General features: G+C 39.5%; 1 protein-coding gene across 3 annotated transcripts in view; it reads left to right on the top strand.

Annotated features, from left to right (window-relative positions):
• fhdc1 (FH2 domain containing 1) overlaps positions 1–22100 on the top strand; it is a 92670-nt gene extending 70570 nt beyond the window's left edge. For all 3 annotated transcript variants that reach the window (XM_073042881.1, XM_073042880.1, XM_073042882.1), the window contains 8 exons: positions 2942–3027; positions 3121–3221; positions 4482–4552; positions 4643–4750; positions 5042–5112; positions 10617–10734; positions 14522–14686; positions 17585–22100. In XM_073042881.1, the coding sequence (XP_072898982.1) occupies positions 2942–3027; positions 3121–3221; positions 4482–4552; positions 4643–4750; positions 5042–5112; positions 10617–10734; positions 14522–14686; positions 17585–19969 (3105 nt within the window). In that variant the 3' untranslated portion in view covers positions 19970–22100. The remainder of the gene's footprint in view (positions 1–2941; positions 3028–3120; positions 3222–4481; positions 4553–4642; positions 4751–5041; positions 5113–10616; positions 10735–14521; positions 14687–17584) is intronic.
• The last annotated feature ends 4354 nt before the right edge of the window (positions 22101–26454 follow it).

The following is a 26454-nucleotide window of genomic DNA, read 5'->3' as shown; positions in this document are numbered from 1 at the left end:
TCTATTATCCTCCCTAGTGTCCTACCATTCATAGTATAAGTCCTATGCTGGTTTGACTTTCATTATCTCAACCTTACTCCTTCACCCACTTCCTAACTGATCAAAATCCCCCTCCCCACCGTAATCTATGATAATCTTCTTCACTATCAATAACATCTCCAAATTCTGCACCATCTGCAAACCATTGGCTAAGCCTTGTGCATGGGCTCAAGAATCTAGCCACAGGCCAAGCTGGTGACAGAATCATTAGGTATCCATCTGAAAGGTTTTTGCAGGATGTGAATTGCACCAAACTTCATTAAGTGCTTCATGCTCCTTCCGCACCTTTGCTGTGCAAAGTTCTCAGCTTATTTCTCTGTAGTAGAACTGTGATGTTCCTTCCACCTAGCTCATCTGGTGTCCAGTGTGTCCATCTTTATAGACCTTCAATCTAAACTAACCGCTACGATATACAGTATGTGATGTTGGTCTCAGAGCTGCAGCATTATGTCCTCTCCCTTATCCTCCTACTGTTCTCCCTTTTCCTTTTCCCGTTCATCTGAGAGGCAAAGTGGACCATACTCTCGGAATAAACAGTTATAAGGTTCAGCTAGCGGTATGTGTGAAGAAATATAATGGAGCTTGGGAATGGGGATGGATTTGATTTCTTGGAGTTGTGATAGTTCTTAAAAGAAGCTGGAGTGGCCACATACAGCAGATGAGCCATCCACTACTCTGCCTTTGGGATGTGGTGGGAGAAATCATGCAGTCACAGGAAGGACATGCACACACCACATAAGCAGCACCGGAGTCAGGACTGAACCTGGGTTGGTGGAAGTGTGTAGCAACCGCATTGCCTGCCTCATCACTGGAAAGAACTGCACCCTTGAAGGATGCAGTGTTTGGATTACACGCATGTTACTGTTTTGCACTATGTGCAGCTAGTGCATTTACAGATAAATGCAGTAGATGAGGTTGGATTTTATCTTGACTACATGTAGCAAGTTAATAAATTACTTGCACCATGTTGAGTCCTCTATGAAGTCATTCTCTTCCCACATTCGCTACCTCTGAGGTTTGCCCCCCCCCCACTCCCCCCATCATGAGCTCAAGACCTCTGTCTTCTCCTGGACCTCCTCCACTAGGACCTTACGTGCTGTGCCTGAGAACTTCTGTTCCATTTCCTAGATCTCTGGGCAATGTACTCAATTGAAATCCTCATTTAGGATAACATATACAATCTAGTAAAGTGGCTGTAACTGGCCAGAGCTGCACAAAGTCTGGGAAAGCTCATTAACAGCTGGCAGTTGAAAATGAGCTGATTTTCTAAAAATTATTCTATTTTTCAATGCAAAGTGGTTACATGGGAATGTTGGTTTCAGTCCTGGAATCTGATATTAAATTTTTAAGCCATCTTAAAATTTCCATCATCCTTCTATGAAGGAGTGTTTTCTGACTAGTATAAGTTAATCGTCCTTAGTTCCAGACTGCCTCCTTACCATGGCCCAACCAGGATCTGCAGATGTTTAGCAGGGTGTCCATTACACTAACCATTACAGTTGTGAAGCTCCCAAAAAGGTGAAAGGCCTTGATAGAGTGAATGTGGAGAGGCTGTTTCATATGGTGGGAGAGTCTAAGACCAGAGGACTCAGCCTCAGAATAGAGGGGTGTCCTTTTAGATCAGTGAGTGTTGAATCTGTGGAATTCTTTGCTACAGGCCGCTGTGGAGGCTGTCTTTATGTAAATTTAAGGCAGAGGTTGATAGATTCTTGATTGGTCAGGACATGAAGGGATATGGGAGAAGGCAGGAGATTGGGGCTGAGAGGAAAATCAGATCAGCCAGACTCGATGGTCATGGTTTTAAAACTCCTTTGGAAGCTTGGTCCTGTGTGTCAATTGACAACTCTGTAGCCATCTGTCACAGTTTTGTCTTATTATTAAATCTATTAATAGGTGTCTCTTGTTTTTGACTTTGATCTACAGTACATTGCCTACAGTACCACAATCTTTGTTTTATTTGGCTGAAATCCCTATAACCATATCTGACAAATTATTTTGTTTGTTAATCTGGTGAACCGGTATGAACCCAAAGCAGATAATTGCAGATTACTGCCAGTGCCATCTTGTTAATGAAAATACTTTACAATCGTCTCTACACCATCACTTCTGCCTCTGCTAATTACCCAAGCAGATTAATCATTCTTTTTTCATTCTATATTTATGGTCTATATTTAATATGCTTTATTAAGAAACTTTAGTAGATGCTTCTGAAAATCTAAATAAATAACACCTGTAAACAATTTCCTGCCCACATTTATGACAGTTTTTCAAGCAATTTAGTAAGGTTGCCCTAACATGACTAGTCATTTATCATTCCCTGCAGCCTTTTCTTATTCACTGAAGATTTACAAGGTGTGCAGTCCCTTACTTAGGTTTTAGTAATTGCCTGACAGTGGTTGATAGGGTAAACAGAGTAACTAATTTTTCATTTCCCAGTTTCTCCCTTAGCTCTCTTAATTAAAAGTGTGATAGGCAGGTTTTATAATTGAATTATTTTATTTTATGTAAGATTCCTGAATTGGAAAATTATAGTTCATGCATTAATAGTGTTATCACCAATATCTCTTAATATCTTTAGGCATGCAAAGCATCTGGGAATTTGATGTCCTTTAGCCTTTTTAGTCTTATTAATTTTACTTTTAAAAATTCATTTATGTGTATCCCTGCACCAAATTCACTATTATTTTCCTCTCAATATTCTGATATGTTTACATTACCATAAATTAAGCTCCTGAAAATAACTTGGTTATTAATTTTCAGGTGACCCATATTGGTTTTGTCTGCTATCATTACTCCAAATTAACAGTAAAATAATTATATTATTATTTTTTCCCCACCCTCTGTCATTGTTAAAGGTGAATGGGGCAAAGTTTATTACTAATTAAGTAATATCTCTCTAAAGGTCAAGAAATTACAAGCCTTCAAAGATGATGTGAACAAGTTGTCACTTGCAGATTCATTCATGGTCCTATTGATACAAGTCCCAAGGTAAGGTAGCAGTGTAATACACAGTTCTCCATAATTAATATTAAATATACAAATTATTGATCCATTGTTTTGAACAATTTTGTTGGTTTGCAGCTATGCTCTTCGGATGGAAGCCATGATTCTTAAAGAAGAGTTTTCTCCTGCCTGTTTTGCATTACACAAGGAAATAAAGGCAATGCAAACAGCTATAAAAGGTAATTAAATCACTGGTGAATTAAAAAAGAAATTGCTTGCTTATTACTTGGTTGAAAAAAAGTTCTTCTATAGTACAAGCACAGGGACTTCAGAGAAATATAGATAGGTACAGTTAGCTCGCAACAGAAAGGCCAGGAAAAATGGTCCAGAAAAAAGTCACATATTTTAGCTGAAATTTTTTTTTAATGGTTATAAATTGAAAGGAGTTGGTGTTCAGAAGGATCTCAGTACTTTATATACAAAGTAAGTTGCATCAACTCGGAAGTCATATTGTATCTCGCTTTGGCTTTTATTGTAAGGATTTGAGTACAAAAGTAGAGATGTCTTGCTCTAATTGCATAAAACTGAACACATCTGAAATACTTTGTGCTGGTCTCTGAGAGGAGATTTATTAGGTGTGTGGAATATGGAGAGGTTAAGCAGACTGGATCTGTACTTTCTGAGGGGAGGTTCCATTAAAATGCACACATTTCTTTTGGAATTTTGTCAAGAGTAAATGGGATTTCGGTATCTACATTCAGGGAATACTGTCTCAAAGTAAAGGGTTGCCCATTTAGGACTAAGAAGACTTTTTTAAACTCAGAATTTGAAAATCTTTGTATTTATTTACATTTGAAAGCAATGGAGGTTCAGGTTTTGAATGTATTCAAGTCAGAGGTCAGTGGAGTTTTAGATATTATTGGAATCAAGGAATACAAGATTGGTGCAGGAGAGTGGCACTGAGGTAAAAGATCAATAATGATCTTATTCGTGGACTCGTGCTTCTATTTTTAACATTCTTACATGACACATAATATTTGTTCCTATTGCATGATACAGGCCTGGTTCCCTAATTGTGTTTACATTCAAACTCAAATCTTTTGTACCTGGGCAATAACAAAGCTATGGTTCTCACAATTCATTGGTCCTCGCTAAAACCAAGTGTGAATGAGTGTGCAGCTATGAGAGAGGTTACGAGTGTGTGACAGAGAGAGTCAGAGTGTGAATATGTATCTTTGAGAATGACTTGGGCTCACTTGTGTGGATCATATTCACGATTCAGATGCCGTCAGTCACTGTTTAGAGTCTTGCACAAGTAGTGTTCACTTAAGGAAGGGTTCATAATGTCCAAGAAACAAACCCAACAGAGGTATCACACCTTTAAAAAGTGGAAGGAAGAAAGCTTGAAAGTGGGTACTCAGTTAAACAATTCTAAAATTTTGCTGGAACTAGCTCATGATTAGCCTTATTGGAACTGTTTAATGATTAATATTTTGCAGAACTGATGACCTGTGAGGAACTTCATGCGATTTTACATTTAGTTTTGCAGGCAGGCAACATCATGAATGCTGTAAGTGCTTCCTCTTTTGTTGATTTTGGTGTCACAAAGCTTCTGTGTGCCCGTCTTCTCCATTTATGGTTTCTTCCCATTTCTCTGCAGGGAGGTTATGCAGGAAATGCCGTGGGTTTCAAATTATCTTCTTTGTTGAAACTAGCCGACACAAAGGCAAACAAGCCAGGAATGAACTTGCTCCACTTTGTTGTTCTGGTTTGTATTTGTGTGTTATTTCTTTCCATAATTACTATGCCCTGGAATTGGTTCAAAAGCAGATAATTTTCAATTTTAAAAAATCGGAATTACTGAAAATTTTCACTGATAAGATGCACTTCCACCTCCAGAAGATCTTAATTCTTAAATCACTTTTCCTTCAGCACATCAGAATGACTATTTGCAAATAACAAAATTCTTTGACGAAGATAAAATGTTATTTTAGTTGTGATATCTGTTCTTCATACAAAAGGGGACGTGCCAGTAATGATGATTGCATTTTTCAAACAGGAAGCACTAAAAAAGGATGCTGGTCTTTCAGCTTTTCCTGAAAAGCTACAGCACATTCAGGAGGCAGCCAGGTAATAATGGCTAAATTCTATTTGTTTCACCTCCTTTCCCCTCTCTCACTCTATTACTTTCTACCCTTCCCAGTCACATAAAGACACAGAAATCAGCTGTGGGAAAACAAATATAAATGATAATCAAATTATAAATATATCTAAAAAAATGTTAAGTAGAATCCAGAAAAGTTATTTTCTAAAAGCAAAGTTTGGAAGACACCAAAACCCTTTTGGTTTAGACACACTTTCCAGATATTCCAAAACCAAACCCACCTGCAGCTGAGCGTAATGAAATGTTTGTGTTTGTCATTATCTTTTTGTTTCCATCACGTACCTGCAGTCTACTATCCAAACATTAGTGCTGCTTAACTTTGTTATTACCTGATTCTTCATGCTGGAAACTGCAGGCACAGATTTGAGCAACATACCCTCTCAGTGTTGTCGGCAAATGCACTGTTTCAAGTGTTGCCAATTAACTGCTTGTACATTCAATCCCTGATCTGTTCATTGAGATATGAGCAGGATGGGTTAAATAAACTACACATTTCAATTCTCAGATGTTGAAAGATGTGCACTGTAATTTCAGAATACTCCATTTTTAGTTTTTATGTCCTGCATCTATGGCGAGAGAAACTCAGTTAATGTTGCAGGCAGATGATCTTTCAGTTTAAAACTTAATTGGTTTACTGTCCTTCAAAGTAAGAATCCTTATATATTCTGGTGTAATTTTACTCTAGACCTACAACAGTGTTGTTGATTCTTAACTACCTTCCTGCTGTAACACACAGAATGCTGGAGGAACTCAGCAAGTCAAATAAACTCTATGAAGAGGAATAAACAGTTGACACATTGGGCTGAGACCCTTTATTAGGACCCCAAAGGAAAGATCTTGGCCCAAAGGGTCGACTGAAGATTCCCCCCCTTAGAGGCTGCCTGACATGCTGAGTTCCTCCAGCATTTTGTGTGTTATTTTGGACTTCTTGCATTCACAGAATCCCTTGTGTTTACCCTTCTGCTGTGTAATAATTGCTATATTAAAGCCGAGTTAATTGCGCTGCTCAAAATCCTCATTTGCACTGGTCAAATCCTAAAGGACATAGGATTGTGGCAGGTTGTCAGCAAAGCAACACAAGTGATCATCCTACTTGAATTTGATCTCCTCAATATACCTGTTGCTTGTATATCTGTGTATGGCAATATCAGTAGGAATGGCAACTACACTATTCCTGCAGACCCATTTCAGCCCTAGGACATCCTTCAAGATATCGTGTGGCTCTGTAATAATGCTAAATGGATAGAAGTAGAACAGATCTGACATTTTAAAAATGAGCATGCATGGGGTGCTATGGGTCCTGGGCAGGAATATATACCACTACAATCTGTAACCTTGAATAAAAGCAGAAAATGCTAGAAACACAAAGCAGGTCATGTAGCATCTGTGGATGTCTAAAGAACATTTGTGAGAAATAAAATTAGTTTTAGGTTGCAGAGACCGTTGCGGGATTGGTAGGTTAAAAGGAATTTCTGATAGGGTAAGTCCAGGATTGCTGTGAGAATAAACTATTGATGAATTTATTCGATTGATGGGCAATTAGGAAAGAAAGAGAACATAAATCAAGAAACACAAAAGTGGTAAGCTGCATGGCTGTACAAAATGCCCAGCAGGTAAAATCATGCTGATGAAGAAAGAAAAGTTGTACCAGTATTGCAGATCGATGACCCACAGCAGATCCAGCTAGTTCTGCTACAAGCAAAGAAAGCAAGTTAGCTGAAGTTGTTGAATTTGAGGTTACAATGAGCCCAGATGAAATTTGAGGTGCTGTTCCTGAGGTTAATATTGGGTCTACTTTTAACAATGGAGGAGGTCACAGGCAGATAGGTCAGTGTTGGAATAAGATGGAGACATACCTAACCATACCAGAAATATCAAAAACTGAGGTCCAAGCTGACAACACCAAAGTGGAACTATACTGTATCTATGCTAAACAACAAGAGGAATGTGAACTAGGGTAAAGTGACCTCATTAGTAATGGTTCTAGTCAAAGTTCTACAGTCATTCAAGTTGTGAATGCTGATAGACAAATAGCAGACAGGAAGAAAAGGCTCCAAAGACGTCACCATAAAATTGAAGGGCAAATTGAAAATTGCAAATGTTACTCAACTCTTCATGGAGGGAAAGAGGCAGAAGAAAGGAAATTATAGGCCAGTTAGTCTGACCTCAGTGGTTGAGAAGATGTTCGAGTCGATTATTAAGGATTTGGTTTTTGGATTCTTGGAGGCACAAGATAAAATAGGTCAAAGTCAGACTAGTGGTCTTTAAGGGAGAATCTTAACTGAGAAAACAGTTGGAATTCTTTGGGGAAATAACAAACAGGATTGACAAAGGAGAATCCGTGGATGTTGAATACCTGTAGTTTCAGAAGACCTTTGATAAAATGTCATACATGAGGCTGCCTAACAAGTTAAGAGCCCAAAGTATTACAGGAAAGATACTAGCATTGCTCAGAAAAGGCAAAGAGTGGGAATAAAGGGATCCCTTTTGGATTAGCTGCAAGTGACTGGTAGTGTTTCACAAGGGTTTGTGTTGAGACTGCTTCTTTTTGCGTTGTATGTCAATGATTTGGATGATGAAATTGATGGCCTTTGCCAAGTTTGTGGACGACACGAGGATGGGTGCAGGGGCAAGGAGACTACAGAAGGACTTGGACAGATTAGGAGAATGAGCATAGAGGTGGCAGATGGAATACAGCATTGGTAAGTGTATGGTCATGCACTTTGGTCAAAGGAATAAAAGCATAGACAATTTTCTAAACGGGGAAAATGTTCAAAAATCTGAGGTGCAATGGGATTTGAGTGTCCTCGTGCAGGATTCCCTAAAGGTTAATTTGCAGGTTGAATTGGTGGTGAGGAAGGCAAATTCATTTCAAGAAGACGAGAATATGGAAGCAAGGATGTAATGCTGATGCACTTGTGGGTATTTAAGAAAGGTTGTGGTAACATTGGAGAAGCTTCAGAGGAGATTCAAGAGAATGATTCCAGTAATGAAAAGGTTATCATATGAGCAGCGATTGAAGGCTATGGAACTGGAATTTAGAAGAGTAAAGGGCTAACTCACTGAAACCTAACAAATGTTGAAAGGCCTAGATAGAGCAATGTGAAGAGGATGTTTCCTTAGGTCGGGGAGTCTAGGACCAGAGAACACAGCTTTATAATAGAACATTTAGAACAGAGATGAGAAATTTATTTAGCCAGAGGGCAGTGTGTCTATGGAATGATGAAATGGCAGAGAAACATAATGGTCTGAGTGGTCTAATTTTGCTCCTGTCTTATGATTTTACACTGCAACTGGTACAGAAATGGTTCTGAAGGAACTCCCACATTCCATCATGTAGCGATGGCTAGGTTTTAGAATTAACACTGCCCAACAACCTGAAAAAATGCCCGACAGATTTTATCTGTAAAAAGGACAGATCCAGTTCAGTTAGACACCAGCTATTCAGTCTACTCTCAGGCATCAGCAATGTAATGGAAAGTATCCTTGGAACTTACTTACAATTTCCCATTTTGGGTTTCATCAGGCCAATTTGGCTGAAGATCTCATCTTAAATGAAAGAGCTAGATCTTAGAGTGAGGTGAAAATATTTGTGTTGGAGTGTTGGAGGTCTATCATTTCAATATCAGAACAGGCATCACTGCTGGAGAGTGGTATCCTAGGTCCAACCATATTCAGCTGCTTCATCAGTGACATTTACTTGAAGCACCTCGGAAAATAAATCTGCATAACCCTGCATGCAGCAAGATCTAGGCAACACTCAAGAAAGGCTGATATATGGCAATTGATGGCTCTGCCACATGTGTATCTACCCTTGATGTTCAATGGTGTTTCCATTGCCAAGTCTCTACCATCACCATCCTGAGGCTAGCCACATAAAACCGAGGTTGCAGGAGCATGTCAGGAGCTGTGTATTCTATGGTGAGTGACCTGCCCCCTATTACCTTATCAGCAAGGTGTAAGTCAGGAACATAATGGAAAGCTCCACTTGCCCAGATGTATGCAGCTCCTGCAACACTGAAAAAGCTGAACACCACATAGGGCAAAGCAGTTCACTTCATTGTTATCCCACCTCCAACCCCAAACACATACTCTTCACCCCCCCCAAGTGTTTTGTAGCTTTTACATGTTGCCGTCTGCAAAGTACACTACAGTTACGTACCTCAGCTCCTTCGCCAGCACCATCCCAAATCTGCAATCTTTACCATCTGCATGTGCATGAGGACACCGCCGCCTGCAGGACCCTCTCCAAAGTGCATGCTTTCCTGACTTGGGAATACATTGCTGTTTTTTTAATCAATACTGACTCTAGAGCTTGGGCCTTCCTACGTAATGGCCTTGTGGGATTTCCTTCACCGCATGACTGCACCAATTCAAAAAGGGCAGCTCATGATCCAAAACAAAAAAAAACGCAAGCTCTGGATTGAAAGTGAGATAGAACAAAAATGAAAAATATTTCTTTGGCTTAAAGATAAATTCCTGAATAAATGCTAGTACGACTTAAATAATTGGAAATTGAGATTTGATTATTGTCAAAAAAGGTGATTATATTTGCCCCTGGAAAGCTTAGTAATTTAATACGTGCTTGCATTGACCAAGATGACTGAGCATTAATTTTCACTGCTTATTTCACACAAAGTACTTGCAATATGTGGGGCTGACAGGATAATAGTGTGGCTGTTTTACTGTAAAAAGGGAAAATAGTTTGCAGTTAAAATACTGTTTAGTCTTGATGGGTTTCAGAAAGTGTGGCGCATATGCGTGGGATCTGTAGAATCCTGGGGTTTTCAATCTGACATTTTTCACATAGCTTGTTTCTCTAGAATCATGATATTTCTTTATCTCCTTGAATTTTGATAATGTTTCTAATGTGCATTAGTTTCAGACAACCACTTTCATTTAGTTCAGTATATTTTTAACTATGACAGCACTTAACCATAGGTCAAGTGCCTTGGTAGATTGTGATTGATTAATTTGTGTACTTGTTGAAGGAGACAGGGTTTAAAACAAAGCAAGGAACTAGAAAGGTCTTCTATGGTGTTGCATGCTTTTAAGTTCCCATTTTCAGCTTTTAAGATTTTAAAACATGAAAATAAAATAATGGATAAAGTAGCTTGGATAATGACATTTGATGCAATTTCAGAATCTGAGATGTTAAACCCTTGACTTTATTTAATACAGTTAGCCAATTGTTATGTATTTTATTCTCTGTCCTTGTTTTTCAAAGAAAATTAAATATGGATATGTTCATTTTTACAGATATCACTAATACTGATTGGTATTCGTGCACATATTAAGTCACTCGTTGAATATGTTTCTGAAATGAAATCAGTTGTTCACCGTTGTAATACTGCATCTTGATTATTGACCAGTAATACATTGAGGATTCTCCAGAGACAAGCCAGTGGTATTGCTAGTGTCTCGTATTTTTAAAGGAAATTCAAAAATGTTTTAATCATTTTCCTTCCAGATTGTCAGTTGATAACGTTAAAGCTGACCTACAGTCACTCATCAGTAGAACAAAATCGATGGAAGGACACTTAAAGGAAGATGTTGAACTACTTCATCAAATGGAGGATTTCATTCAGGTGAGCCAGTATGTAAAAGTTCACTTGTGCACGTGCAAATGAAAGCAACATACAGCATTAATTGTTTTGGTCTTAAAAATATCTGATGACTGCATTTTATTTAAGAAGAGCATGGAGCTCTAAACTCTTTCAGCAGATAGCCCAAACTGTGAAGATTAACAGATTCAGGTCTGTCTGTTGGTCTACTGGTAATCTTAATCTCTTCACATTGTGCCTGTCTCAAATGTCCAATGTTCCTCATGGGCTTTGTTTGAATATATTTGTTTGAATACATGGAGTTTAGTTTTTGAGTACAGAATTTAACCCACAACTAGGGAGATCAAGTAACATACAATTGTTGTGTACATTGATGACTTGTGGCCGTCTTCCCTTGTGTGTAATAAATCCATATTCAATCCCTAAACAAAGAGTATTCTGTTTCTGGCATAATTGTAGTATTAAATATCTGTTCAGTATTTTTGAAAGAGAGCAAAAAGAATATAATTATTATGCTACAAAGGTTTGGGTGCCATTTTAAAAATTGGACTTCATTCAAAATTAAGTAACACTATAAAATCCAACTTCATTGGGTCAATAGCAGTGCGAGAAAATTCTAGCATTTTAATGACAATGTAAAAATAGATACTAAAATCTAACATCTGTGCTAATATAGGAACAAATTCTGAATATGCAACTTTTATGGGATCCATCATTAACGGAGTTTGATTCATTTGTGTTTGTATTTTATTTCTGGTAGTAGCAGTGAAATATTTAATGAAAACATGCATGCCCAAGGAAGAATGCTTATGAAATACAGAGGTGCAATAAATTTACAAGACTGTAGAACTGGAGGGTCTTGGTTCTATCTTGTAGAATTTCTGTAGCTTTCTGTAAATAGTGAAAGTGAAGATGGAGAATTTGTTACCTAAGACAGCAACTCTCATAGAATTAGGTAAGAACATAAGAAATATACATAAGAACATAAGAACAGGGTTGTCATGATGGGAGATCTTAATTTCCCCTATATTGATTGGCATCTCCCTAGAACAAGGGGTTTAGATGGGGTAGAGTTTGTTAGGTGTGTTTAGGAAAGTTTCTTGACACAATATGTAGATAAGCCTACAAGAGGAGAGACTGTACTTGATTTGGTATTGGGAAATGAACCCGGTCAGGTGTCAGGTCTCTCAGTGGAAGAGCATTTTGGAGATACTGATCACAATTCTATCTCCTTTACCATAGCATTGGAGAGTAGGAACAGACAAGTCAGGAAAATGTTTAATTGGAGTAAGGGAAATTTGAAGATATCAGGCAGGAACTTGGAAGCATAAAATTGGGAGCAGATGTTCTCAGGGAAGTGTATGGCAGAAATGTGGCAAATGTTCAGGGGATATTTGCGTGGTGTTTTGTGTAGGTACATTCCAATGAGACAGGGAAAGGACGGTAGGGTACAGGAACCGTGGTGTACAAAGGCTGTAGAAAATCTTGTCAAGAAGAAAAGAAAAGCTTATGAAAGGTTCAAAAAACTAGGTGGTAATTGAGATCTAGAAGATTATAAGGCTAACAGGAAGGAGCTTAAGAATGAAATTAGGGGAGCCAGAAGGGGCCATGAGAAGGCCTTGGCAGACAGGATTATGGAAAACCCCAAGGCATTCTACAAATATGTGAAGAGCAAAAGGATAAGACATGAGAGAATAGGGCCAATCAAGCGTGACAGTGGAAAAGTGTGTATGGAACCGGAGGAGGTAGCAGAGGTACCTAATGAATACTTTGCTTCAGTATTCACTACGGAAAAGGAGCTTGGCGATTGTAGGGATGACTTTCAGTGGACTGAAAAGCTTGAGCATAAAGACATTAAGAAAGGGGATGTGCTGGAGATTTTGGAAAGCATCAAGTTGGATAAGTCACCAGGACCGGATGAGATATACTCCAGCCCATTGTGGGAGGCAAGGGAAGAGATTGCTGAGCCTCTGGCAATGATCTTTGCATCATCAATGGAGACGGGAGAGGTTCCGGAGGATTGGAGGGTTGAGGATGTTGTTTCCTTATTCAAGAAAGGGAGTAGAGTTAGCCCAGGAAATTAATAGACCAGTGAGTCTTACTTCACTGGCTGGTAAGTTGATAGAGAAGATCCTGAGAGACAGGATTTATGAACATTTGGAAAAGCATAATATGATTAGGAATAGTTAGCATGGCTTTGTCAAGGGCAGGTTGTGCCTATAAGCCTGATTGAATTTTTTGAGGATGTGACTAAACGCATTGATGAAGGTAGAGCAGCAGATGTAGTGTATATGGATTTCAGCAAGGCATTTGATAAGGTACCCCATGCAAGGCTTATTGAGAAAGTAAGGAGGCATGGGATCCAAGGGGACATTGCTTTGTGGATCCAGAACTGTCTTGCCCACAGAAGGCAAAGAGTGGCTGTAGATGGGTCATATTCTGCATGGATGTCAGTGACCAGTGGTGTGCCTCAGGGATCTGTTCTGGGACCTTTACTCTTCGTGATTTTTATAAATGACCTGGATGAGTAAGTGGAGGGATGGATTTGTAAATTTGTTGATGACACAAAGGTTGGGGATGTTGTGGATAGTGTGGAGGGCTGTCAGAGGTTACAGCAGGATATCAACAGGATGCAAAACTGGGCTGAGAAGTGGCAGATGGAGTTCAACCCAGGTAAGTGTGAGGTGGTTCATTTGGTAGGTCAAATATGATGGCAGAATATAGTATTAACAGTAAGACTCTTGGCATTGTGGAGGATCAGGGGTGATCTTGGCGTCCATAGGACGCTCAAAGCTGCTGCGCAGGTTGACTGTGTGGTTAAGAAGGCATACGGTGCATTGGCCTTCATCAATCATGGGATTGAGTTTGAGAGCCGAGAGGTAATGTTACAGCTATACAGTATAGGACCCTGGTCAGACCCCACATGGAGTACTGTGCTCAATTCTGGTCAGGAAGGATGTGGAAACCTTAGAAAGGGTGCAGAGAAGATTTATAAGGATGTTGCCTGGATTGGGGAGCATGCCCTATGAGAACAGGTTAAGTGAACTTGGCCTTTTCTCCTTGGAGTAACAGCGGATGAGAGGTGACCTTGATAGAGGTGTATAAGATAATGAGAGGCATTGATCGTGTGGGTAGTCAGAGGTTTTTTCCCCAGGGCTGAAATGGCTAATACAAGGGGGCACAGTTTTAAGGTGCTTGGAAGTAGGTACAGAGGAGATGTTAGGAGTAAGTTTTTTACTCAGAGAGTGGTGAGTGTGTGGAATGGGCTGCCGGTGGCAGTGGTGGAGGCAGAAACGATAGGGTCTTTTAAGAGACTCCTGGATTGGCCTGTATTGTGCTGTAGGCTTTCTATGTTTCTATTTAAATAGGAGCAGGAGAAACCATTATGGTCCCTGATTTGATAATAGTAGTAGTTTTCCTATCTGTTTCTCACTCTCCTCCCTACACCCCAACCTATACCCTATAATTCTTGATTCTTCTTTGAGTATATTCAGTAATTCATTATAGAAAGTACTGTGTCATTATACATTGGGCTATAGAACAGATGAGGTTCATTATTTAATGATTTTACTAAAAGGCATGTACTGGTTATCTTTTAGACTAATCTGCTCCTTAAATATTGATTACTATAGAACACCTAGAAAGCTACTTTTACAGAATCTTTCAAAAATATTATAGTTCTGATGATCAGATTTGAGGGTCAGTTTAATGTAATGTCACTTGGACTTATTGCAGTTATAATTTTTGAAAATAAAGGACTATTTAATTTTAATCTGATGTTTACTTACATAATATATATCTTACACTGCAGCAAGCTTTGAGAGAACTGGACAGATTGGAGAGAGAGCAGATTGAATTGCAGATGGAAGCCAATACTCTCATCGATTTCTTCTGCGAAGACAAAGAAACAATGAAATTAGAAGAATGTTTCAAAATATTTCAAGACTTCTGTGATAGGTTCAAAAAAGCTGTCAAGGTAAGTGGGCACACAATTCCACTGCCCTGCCATATGACGTCTCTCAATGGAGTTCCCTTTAGAACAGAGATGAGGAGGGAATTCTTTCATTAAGAATATGGTAAATCTGTGGTATTTATTTCCACATTTGACTGTGGGGGGGCAACTTATTAGGTCTATTTAAAGTGGAGCTTGATAGGTTCCTGATCAGAGGTTATTGGGAGAGACAGGAGAATGAGGTTGAAGGAAAATAAATCAGCCATGATTGAATGGCGGACCAGATTTGATGGGCCACATGGTCTCATTTTGGTCCTATTTCTTATGGTCTTATTTTTGATAGTCTCACTGTCATTGGGTGCACTTGGTTATGTTTACTGAATATGGAAGAAAGGTTCCCATAACTTTTAAATCTAAAATTTTAGGCAAGTTTCAAAATAAAGCAGCAACTGAATTTACTATAAATACAGCTGAGCATAGAATCAGACCACCAGAAAGGAGTCTTATTTTACAAAATAATTGAGGGTTACGAATGCACCATCCCATACAGACTATTAACCCTAACATGGCAGCGAGGAAGTCAACCCCTCCTCCGAATGACCAGTTGCTGTGTCTCACCGTGGCCAATGTGTGGAGAGCCCTGTGCAGGGTCAACCCACGGAAGGCTGCTGGACCAGACAATATTCCTGGCAGAGTGCTTAGAGGATGTGTAGACCAGCTAGCAGGCGTTCTCATTGACATCTTCAGCATCTCCCTGAGCAGTGCCGTCGTTCCAACATGCTTCAAGGCTGCCACCATCGTCCCCGTGCCGAAGAAGTTTTCAGTGTCCTGCCTCAATGACTACCATCCCATTGCACTCACATCCATCATCATGAAGTGTTTCGAGAGGCTCGTCATTAGGGACATCAAGACCCTGCTGCCCCCCACACTGGACCCCCTGCAGTTTGCGTACCATCCCAACTGTTCAACAGACGACACCATAGCCATCACCCTCCACCTGGCCCTAACCCACCTGGACAAAAAAGACACGTACGTTCGAATGCTGTTCATAGACTTCAGTTCAGCATTCAACACAATCCTTTCTCAGAAACTGATTGGAAAGCTGAGCCTACTGGGCCCAAACACCTCCCTGTGCACCTGGATACTAGATTTCCTGACTGGGAGACCTCAGTTAGTCCGGATCGGGAGCAGCATCTCCAACACCATCACACTGAGCACGGGGGCTCCCCAGGGCTGCATGCTCAGTCCACTGCTGTTCACTCTGCTGACCCATGACTGTGCTGCAACCCACAGCTCGAACCACATCATCAAGTTCATCGATGACACGACCGTGGTGGGCCTCATCAGCAAGAATGACGAGTCAGCATACAGGGAGGAGGTGCAGTGGCTGATGGACTGGTGCAGCGCCAATAATCTGTCTCTGAACGTGAGCAAAACAAAAGAGATGGTTGTTGACTTCAGGAGGGCACGGAGCGACCACTCTCCACTGAACATTGACGGCTCCACAGTAGAGATTGTTAAGAGCACCAAATTTCTTGGTGTTCACCTGATGGAGAATCTCACCTGGTCCCTCAACACCAGCTCCATAGCAAAGAAAGCCCAGCAGCATCTCTACTTTCTGTGAAGGCTGAGGGAAGTCTATCTCCCCCCCCCCCGCCATCCTCATCACATTCTACAGGGGTTGTATTGAGAGCATCCTGAGAATCTGCATCACTGCCTGGTTTGGAAATTGCACCATCTCGGATCACAAGACCCTGCAACAGATAGTGAGATCAGCTGAGAAGATCATTGGGGTCTCTTTTCCCACCATTATAGACATTTATACCACACACTGCATCTGCAAAGCAAGAGCATTATGAAGGACCCTACGCATCCCTCATACAAACTCTTCTCCCTCCTGCCATCTGGGAAAAGGCATTCGGGCTCTCACGACCAGACTTATGTAACAATTTCTTCCCCCAAGTCATCAGACTCCTCAATACCCAGAGTCTGGACTGACACTAATTTACTGCCCTCTACTGTGCCTATTGTCTTGTTTATTATTTATTGTAATGCCTGCACTGTCTTGTGCACTTTATGCAGTCCTGTGTAGGTCTGTAGTCTAGTGTAGCTTTTTCCTGTGTTGTTTTTAAGTAGTTCAGTGTAGTTTTTGTATTGTTTCATGTAGCACCATGGTCCTGAAAAACGTTGTCTGGTTTTTACTGTGTGCTGTACCAGCAGTTATGGTTGAAATGACAATAAAAAGTGACTTGACTTGAAACGTGGTGTAGACCTTGCTCTGCACTGACTAGGTTTTCTCTAACAGGGGAGCACTAGATATCTTATTGGCATTGTTACAGAGGAGAGAAATTACCCCATTTTTCCAATCTTGGTGGTGATCAGTGACTCAAGTGAAAATTTGTATATACAGACATTCAGTGAGGACAGATTGTGGATCAGTTATGATTAGAGAATCATGAATTGTTATTGACAGCATGGAGGAAGGACATTCAGCCCATTGAGCCCACACTCATGAGTGGCCATCATGTCCAGAGACTGTAAGACTATGGACAATATCAACATCTTCCCAAGAAGAGGGGAGATATTTGTGTCAAACAAATTATTCTAAGAAGAAAATGATTGAATTGTCGTTGTGATTTTCAACTATTTTCATGTGCAGATTTTCTCTGAAATATAATCCACAATTTATTTCTCTGACATTCTTTTGAAATATCATTGTCCAAAATGTTAGTTTAATATGTATCAAATTGGATAAGATTTTTGTTTTATATATTAATGCTAACATGATATAGGAAGTATCATTAGTTCATTTTATAATTGGTGTGGGACTTGGCGATTAATTTATTTTAAAGGTTATAAGAAAAGTTGTCATTAAATGGAAATAATGAATTACTGAAAAACTTGAATCTCTGTTACCTATAGGAAAACAGAGACAGAGAAATTCAGGAGCTCCGTCAACAACAGAGGCTAAAGGAATTGGAAGAGAAACGGCATTCGTGGGCTGCTGGTGAACGAAGTGTCTTTGGAAGGAGCAGCAGTGAAAATGATGTGAAACTGCTTATCACAGATGGACTACATGACCTTATTGCTTTCACTCATCTGAGATCTCAAAGCCCTGGGGGTTTAAAGAGAACTAGAAGCAGACGTGTACGGTCATCTGAAAGCACTGCTATCGACAGCCATTTATTGTCATTTTTACAGGCTGCTAGTGCAGATGAACAAGCTAAGTCAAATAGTATGCCCCGGTCTGTTGCACGTTGTTCTAAACAGCGAGTAGCTTGGCAAGAGAGGTCAGAAACTCAAGATGGAAACTCAGATAGTGCCTACTTTGACTCTGATCAAGGGTCTTCTCATAACATAGCTATAAAAGATGACCATCTCTGCAAGGCATCAACTGGGCCTGGTATTACTAGGATGAAAGAGACTGCTTCTACGGAGAACTTAAGTATCACAAAGACTGGAAGTGAAATCGGTAAGAATGAAGAAGATGCCTACAATAACAATGAGATTATAGTAAAGGATATGGGCCACACAGAGTGTACAGACACCACAAACTTAAACCATATAACTGCTTCTAAACAACAACTTGAGCTTCTAGAAGGTTTACAGACTTACAATTACTCCAACTGTAATGTAGCCGACTCTAGCCAAGTGATGTCTTGTGATGATATAACATTAACAGACCTGGAGTACACTGAAGACTTAAGTTTGCAGACTCCTACGACAGATGTGAGTGTGCAGACACCTAGTACCGATGTGAGTGTGCAAACGCCAAGTATCAACATGAGTGTACAGATGCCAAGTACAGATATGGGTGTGCAGACTCCCAGTACAGATGTGAGTGTGCAAACTCCTGGTACAGATATGAGTTGGCAGACTTCTGATTCCGATATGAGCCCCCTGATGTTTGGTACGAGTGTATCTATTCAGACTTCAACTGTCTCTGATTCTATTGTATTTTCTTCAAATCTAGCTTCAAAGGAACCTAGTTGTAATGGTGGTGAATTTTACTTTAATACAGGTCCTCTGTCGACACCACAGAAAATAAAGAATGAAGTATCCATTCAGAGTTCAAATGCAAAAACATCTGGTGATTCTGTTTCAAATAAGGAAAGCAGAACCATATTTTTTGTTTTGGGATACACAAGTGATGGACGAGATTGTTCTGAAGCCTCAGAGAACTGTGAACTAAAAGCCTGCCAGATAGTTCAAGAAAAATCACAAGAGGAATCTGAAAATCCTAATAGTGATCAGACAGAAATTTCTAACAATTTGGAAGTTGTGAAAAAGGACTCTCCCCCCATTGCCACCTTGAAAAATACAAGCATTAAAAATTGTATTTCTCCTGAGGTAGTTTCTGAGAAAGTAAAGTTAACAAAGGAAGCAAAGCAGATTTCCAGTTCAAAGCAGCCCAGTACAGTCAAAGGAAAAACATTGCCCACTCCAAAAACAGCTTCGCAAAGTTTGAACAGTGTAGATCCTCCGAAATCTTCAAGGACAACAAATCACCCCAATAATAATGAAATAAGAAGGGTCTTGTCAATATCAAAGTCAAGCAGAAGATCAAATAGTGTCAAAAGACAAGAAGCAAAACCATTAAGTAACGATGAACCAAAACACCCACAAAAGTCTTTAGGGTCAAATTGGCGAGATAACTGGTCAAAGGCTCCTCGTAGGTCCAGCTATCCTGTGACAGAGCAAAAGCCAACAAAAGGGATTGTTACTTTAGGTACTATGTCTGATAGTATTCCAAAGCGGAAAGACTCCCTCAGAAAGCCTAGTGCTAAGCCAGTCCGAAATATCTCCAAGCCAAAGCCTGATGAAAGTAGTAAAATCTGTCGCTCAGTTACAAGAGGTCTTCCTAAGTCCAACACAAACATAGGTGGAGCACCAGAAACCATAGAGGGAAGTAGTTCAACCATGTCAATTCCTACTCCCAGCTTTGCCAGAAATACCGTGGCTTCTTCCTCTCGACGCCAGAGGACAGACTCCAGACCAATTTCCAACCCATCTCAGCAAACTGCCAAAGCAACTAATCTCACCAGGGCCACTTCACAAAGGCAAAGTGTGGCCAAATACACAGGAGCAAACCAAACAAAGAGCAGTGAAAATCCTCATATGAAAAGGGCAAATATTCAAAAACAGGGGAGTAAGACTGAAGAGGAGAGTAAAGCACCAACATACAAAACACAGCATTTATACACAGGCAATAACACTTCGCTAAAATCAACTGAAAAGAAACACCTTTCAACCACAGATTCCATTAGAAGCAAGAAAACTCCAGAAAGGACATTGAAGTGGAAGTGAAATGCCTTTTTATGTATAGATTAGGACAGTAGAAAGTTAAGAGTTGAGTAGATCTTCCTGGATGGAAGTTCTCCCCTTGTGCTCCTGCTGTTCAACCTTTCATTGGTATTTATTGCAGTTCTGCAATGGGTCAAAACTTGATAGGTTTTACCTGCTAGAATGTTAGACTCCTAGCCAGAGGGCCAGAGTCTGAATTCCAGCATTGAATAATGCTTGAGCTTCACTTGTTTGAAGGAACTGTGATCAGCCACCTTTTATGAACCATCTTTTGTGGCATCAGGAAGTGGAGCAGAAAACTGCCAGGACCAGTTCTGCCTTTTAGAAGTGTGCCTCCTGCCATTCCATCACAACTTAATTGATGTGCACAGAAATCTGTTGGCCTTACCCTATTTTAGATGACACCAGGAGCAGAAGTTGAAAATCCAATGGGGTAATGATTATCAAAATTGAAAGTCATACTCACATTCAACTGGTGTTGACCCAGAACTCAGCAAACACCATATGGTTAGTGGCAAGATAATTGCTAAATTCCTCAGGAAGAAGTACTGGTCCATGGTATTTTCAGGAATGAGTCAGAGTGCTGCTTCTATATAATGGATTTTGATCCATTACATATAAATGTCAAAAAGCTAAGCTAGCTTTATATCTCTTTGCAGTTGATGAATGTATCTTTTTAAAATGTCAATATTAAATCTTCAAATTTTTAGAAGATGGATATTTATAGCTATGGTGGGCTGCTACTTTCTTTTTTATTAGAGGGAAGTATTGGTGCTAAAGAAATGTATAGAGAAACTAGTGAACGAATGAGTGGGCCGAAGCTTCCACTTGATTACGTAGTTGCAGCACAATAATTTATTTTTTGTATTGTGAAATGAATAATGTGTATAATACAAAGTGCATAGCATAGTCTGTACAGTATTGGTATTTGTAGCTAAACTCCATGGATGGGTTTGCCACACTAAGATTCAGTCGCTCTTACCAAAGGCTCATAATGGTTATAGGTATAGCAAGAGATTGGAACTTCAGTTTTAGTGGGAATACTGTCTGAGGTCCTGCTCTGTTTTCTTACAGCTACTATGGCTGTAAAATTCTTACAGCGGTTGAATTGAATCCCTGTGTTGCAGGAGTTCCCCCACATTTAAAAAAACTGAACATTGTAGAGTTCTTATCAAACTTGATAATAATCGATTCAATGTTGAATGTTGACTGGTGAATTTTGAGCACAAACAGTGCCATGAAATAACACCACACTTTGTACTTAATAATATCCTTATATTTGACAGTGTGCTAGTATGTATATGGGGATGTTGCACTGTTTCTTCAGCAGTTGTCTTTTTACTGACCTAATTAAATATGAAAGCTGCTCAGTTGTTTGCAATTGCTCGGAAGTCCTGTGCCTGTCATAGCAATGGCATATGGGACATTACTTGTTCTCTTTCTGTAGTGATTTTTATGGGGCTATATTATACTCTGATTTTTCTCCATGAGCTACTTTAACCTAAAGTAAATATATTTTTGTCAGAACTGAGATCATTATCTCTCTTAACAGACACACTTACTGCCTGTGAAATGGATTAAGACTGAATGTGGGTAAAACTCAGAAACCTCTGGCTGTCCCATTTACTTGAGATGATTTTTTAAATTACTGGCAGAGTAAGGAATTCCAGTCTACTTTTATTTGTAATTGAATTAGCATGGGATGTTACTATCCATCCACCATAGTGGTAGAGTTAGTCTGATATGACAAAACTGATTTCCATCCTGAAGAGCTCACAAAGGTCAATTTAACATTGTCTAATATTTTGTCTTCACACTGACATGTTTTTCTCATTTGGATTCAAGCATGTTAACTTAGTTTCATTGTCCAATCCACCCCTTTGCCTATTGCGCCCTCCCATGGCATTGTGTAACATGTCTATGAAAACTGCTTTCCTTTACCTTTCTATCAGCATCTGTGCTCATCATGTATTAAATAGTAATGGCTCAATAGCCATTTCAAATTTTAAGATTATTTTAAATTTGTAAACAAAAGTGATGTGATTCTGTAAATTGGAATGAAGTGTTGTAGTATTTGCACGTTCCATATACTTCTGTTCAGTCAAGTATTAAAAGTCAATTCTGTCTCATTAAAGTGATTGTGTTGGCTTCTTATTGCTTTATCCTTTCCCAATGAAACTTTATAAAGAATAATCATTAGGGACTGTGGGATCTACATTGGGCCAAGTGGTGTACACATTTTGGAAGATGATCTGGCCTACCCAATATTCAGTTATATCGTGTGAATAACAGGCATTGAGTATTGTTGCTTTGGTAACAGGGACATATTCTTTTCAAAGTTGAATTAATTGCTATAATATTGAAGTTCAGCATCATAGGTCACCAAAGAAAGACCTAGGACAACAATATTTCCAACTTGGAAATGTCATTTTTTTCACATTGTGTCCAAATATTCACTGATGGATTACACTGGGGTTGTTAAGATGGAGGACTAAGCAAATGGATTTCAGATGGGCAGTGGTATGCAGTTATTCACAGGAACATTACAAGTAGCATAGTAGGACATAATCTTGAATATGACCTGTCCTTGGAAAAAATAACCAGCTAATCTGATTTTGGCTTCAACTTTACTAGCTTGTCCCCTGTAATTCCTTACTTTCAAGAAGTCAAAAAATTCTGTTTATCTGAACCTTCAGTATATTCAATGACTTAGTCTCGACAGCTAGCCAGAGCAGGGATATCAACTTTTCTGTGAAAGGAAATTCTTTTTCATCTCCATCCTAAAAGGTGGAGGTATTAAATCCACCTAAAAGATGGATTCCTTAATCCATGACACTTACCCTCATTCTAGATTTCCCCTGCACATTTACATCCTCTCAACATTCACCTGTTTAAGCCCAGACTCTTACCCCATTTTTAGTAAGATCACCTCTCATTCTAAACACCAATAAATACGTCTATCTTGCTTAATCTTTCCTTCTAAACAAACACCTGGGAAAATTTCTCTGTATTTCCTTCAATAGAAGTATTTTGCTATCTGAGATGAGGAGAACTGTTGCCTTGGAAAATAACATACAGTAAGGATGGGAGCTGGGATAAAGAAGGAAGTTATGGCAATGACTAATATATGGCATGATGTGGTAAAATACCAATACGGACTTTCTGGGCTACGGAAAATCTGACTCTTCTCAAATTCTCCGATTCATTTTTAGCTTTAAAAGTTCTTTAGTAATACTTACAAAATGTTTTATTGCATTATTAACAACTGGATACAGTCCATTCATTTAATTAGGGGTAGTGTTAATTAAATGAAAATAAAAAGTGATACTTTATGGCTAGGTAAATAAAATGGAAATTTCTGATGTGTAAAAATCCATTAACAGTAGTTCTCAGAAGTGCAACTCTTGTGTATCCTGGGAACTGTCTGTTATCTGCTATCACACTATTCAAAAATCACAGCAGTTCAGCTTCCATTTCACTGGGATTTGGTTACAATGCTCTTTTTTTATATACCAGGATTCCTGTTTCCAATCTTCTTTTCACACACGGGCCATGGGTTGTTCTATTCCTTTCACGCATCGGATTCAGTTCCAACAGTCCATTTAAATTCATCTGAGCCCCGGTTTCAATGCTCCCTGTGTGCTTACCGGAGCCCTCATTCCTACACTTTCTTGAAATTTACTCATTTGCACTCTCTTGAAGCTTATCCACACTCTTGAAGCTTCCTGAGGCCTTCTTCCATGCTTCCTTTAAACTTAATAGGTTTATAGGAAAAAATATTATTCCACCATATAACATTTAAAGAAAGTGTTAAATGTATACAAAATAATAGACAATAGGTGCAGAAGTAGACCATTCGGCCCTTCGAGCCTGCACCACCATTCTGACATCATGGCTGATCATCTACTATCAATACCCGGTTCCTGCCTTGTCCCCATATCCCTTGGTTCCCCTATCCATAAGATACCTATCTAGCTCCTTCTTGAAAGCATCCAGAGAATTGGCATCCACTGCCTTCAAAGGCAGTGCATTCCACACCCCCACAACTCTCTGGGAGAAGAAATTTTTCCTTAACTCTGTCCTAAATGACCTACCCCTTATTCTCAAACCATGCCCTCTGGTACTGGACTCTCCTAGCATCTGGAACATATTTCCTGCCTCTATCTTGTCCAATCCCTTAATAATCTTATATGTTGCAATCAGATCCCCTCTCAATCTCCTTAATTCCAGCGTGTACAAGCCCAGTCTCTCTAACCTCTCTGCATAAGACAGTCCGGACATCCCAGGAATTAACCTCGTGAATCTACGCTGCACTTCCTCTACAGCCAGGATGTCCTTCCTTAACCCTGGAGACCAAAAATGTACACAGTACTCCAGGTGTGGTCTCACAAGGGCCCTGTACAAATGCAAAAGGATTTCCTTGCTCTTGTACTCAATTCCCTTTGTAATAAAGGCCAACATTCCATCAGCCTTCTTCACTGCCTGCTGCACTTGCTCATTCACCTTCAGTGATTGATGAACAAGGAGTCCTAGATCTCTTTGTATTTCTCCCTTACCTAACTCTACACCGTTCAGATGATAATTTGCCTTCCTGTTCTTACTCCCAAAATGGATAACCTCACATTTATTCACATTAAACGTCATCTGCCAAGTATCTGCCCAGTCACCCTAAATTCTCCTAACATCCTCATCACATGTCACACTGCCACCCAGCTTAGTATCATCAGCAAACTTGCTGATGTTGTTCTCAATGCCTTCATCTAAATCGTAGATGTAAATTGTAAACAGCTGTGGTCCCAATACCGAGCCCTGTGGCACCCCACTAGTCACCACCTGCCATTCCGAGAAATACCCATTCACCGTTACCCTTTGCTTTCTATCTTCCAACCAGTTTTCTATCCATGTCAATATCTTCCCCCCAATGCCATGAGCTCTGATTTTACCCACCAATCTCCTATGTGGGACCTTATCAAATGCCTTCTGAAAATAAATAAATAAAATAAGTCTAATCATAATAAAAATTTCCTTAGTGTGCAGGATTAAAGGGACTTCTCTGTTTCTAGGAGTTAAGGAACTTGGAAAGTCTTTGGATATTTACAACAAGAATGTGATTGATTTAACGCACATTGCTCCAGTGTGCACTGTTAGTTAGCATTTTAACATTAAAATGCATTGTCATTTTCCTAAAGTGATCAACTGCGCATGGTGAAAGGCAATGGCATTGTGAGTAATATCTAGTATGTCTGTCTAGTATGGTGGGGGGGGGGGCTACTCACAGAACCAAAAGAAACTACAGAAAATTTAAAAATTAGCTCCATCTTGGGTATTAGCCTCCGTAGAATCCAAGACATCTTCAAGGAATGGCATCCATTATTAAGGACCCCATCATCTAGGACATGTCCTCTTCTCATTGATACCATCAGAAGGAGGTATAGAAGCCAGGCACACACTCAGCGATTCAGGAACAGCTTCTTTCCCTGTGCTATACGATTCCTAACTGAACATTGAACCCATGAACACTACCTCACTTTTTAAAATATATATTTCTGTTTTGCACTGTTCTTAATCTATTTAATATAACATATATATATTTAGTGTAATTTATATACATATTTACTTTTTCTCTCTAATGTATTGTGTTGTACTGCTGCTGCTGCTAAGTTAATAAATTTCACAACACATGCCAATGATAATAAACCTGATTTGGATTCTCATATCAGAATGAACGGAGAACTAGGTAACCAGTTGGAATAAATCTGTGGAAAGGGAAACAGTCAACATTTTAGATCTATTACCCCTTGTCATAACTGAGTAAAAGAAAGATACAAGTTAATTTCCCATGTCGATATCACTTTTCCCGTTGTCTTGTCTAGGGAAAATCAATGGTCCCAGTACCGACCCCAGGGGTCTCACCCAAAAATTAACTTGCATCTCAGATTAAGATTCAGTTTATTTGTCATTTAGAAATCACAAATGCAATGCAGTTAAAAAATCATCAGGATGCTGCTTGATCTGCTGAGTTCCTCTAACCTTTTGTGTGTTGCTGAGTTTTTCCATCATTTAGATTCAGATTTTCAGCATCTGTGAGTTAAAATAAATATTGTGCGTTTTGGTTTCTTTATGGGGTGGGGGGAAGGATATATTTAATATGTTGCAGAGAAGACTTGATTGATTCCTGGGATGCAAGGGTTACTTTATAAGGAAATAATGTGGTTTGGTCAAGAAACATTGGTGTTCAAATGAAAAGGAAAAGATCTTATTCAAACATACAAAATTCTGAGGGGGGGTGACGAGAAACATGTCAAGAGTGCTTTCTTTTGTTTCGTAAATGTATATTGAATGTGCATATACCTTTCAAGAACCATGTGATATGACTATTTATACACGATTGGATTGGCCACCGCAGTTGGTCAGGTCTAATTCGCTATTAATAATGGATGTTCTGTTGGAACTCCAGGATCCACCACTGTCCTTCGCCCAAAGTAGTT

This window comes from Hemitrygon akajei, chromosome 4, assembly GCF_048418815.1.
Source record: "Hemitrygon akajei chromosome 4, sHemAka1.3, whole genome shotgun sequence".
In the NCBI taxonomy this organism is placed as follows: Eukaryota; Metazoa; Chordata; class Chondrichthyes; order Myliobatiformes; family Dasyatidae; genus Hemitrygon; species Hemitrygon akajei.
Note: the sequence above shows the minus strand (reverse complement) of the source record. Positions and strands in the feature narration are given on the sequence as shown.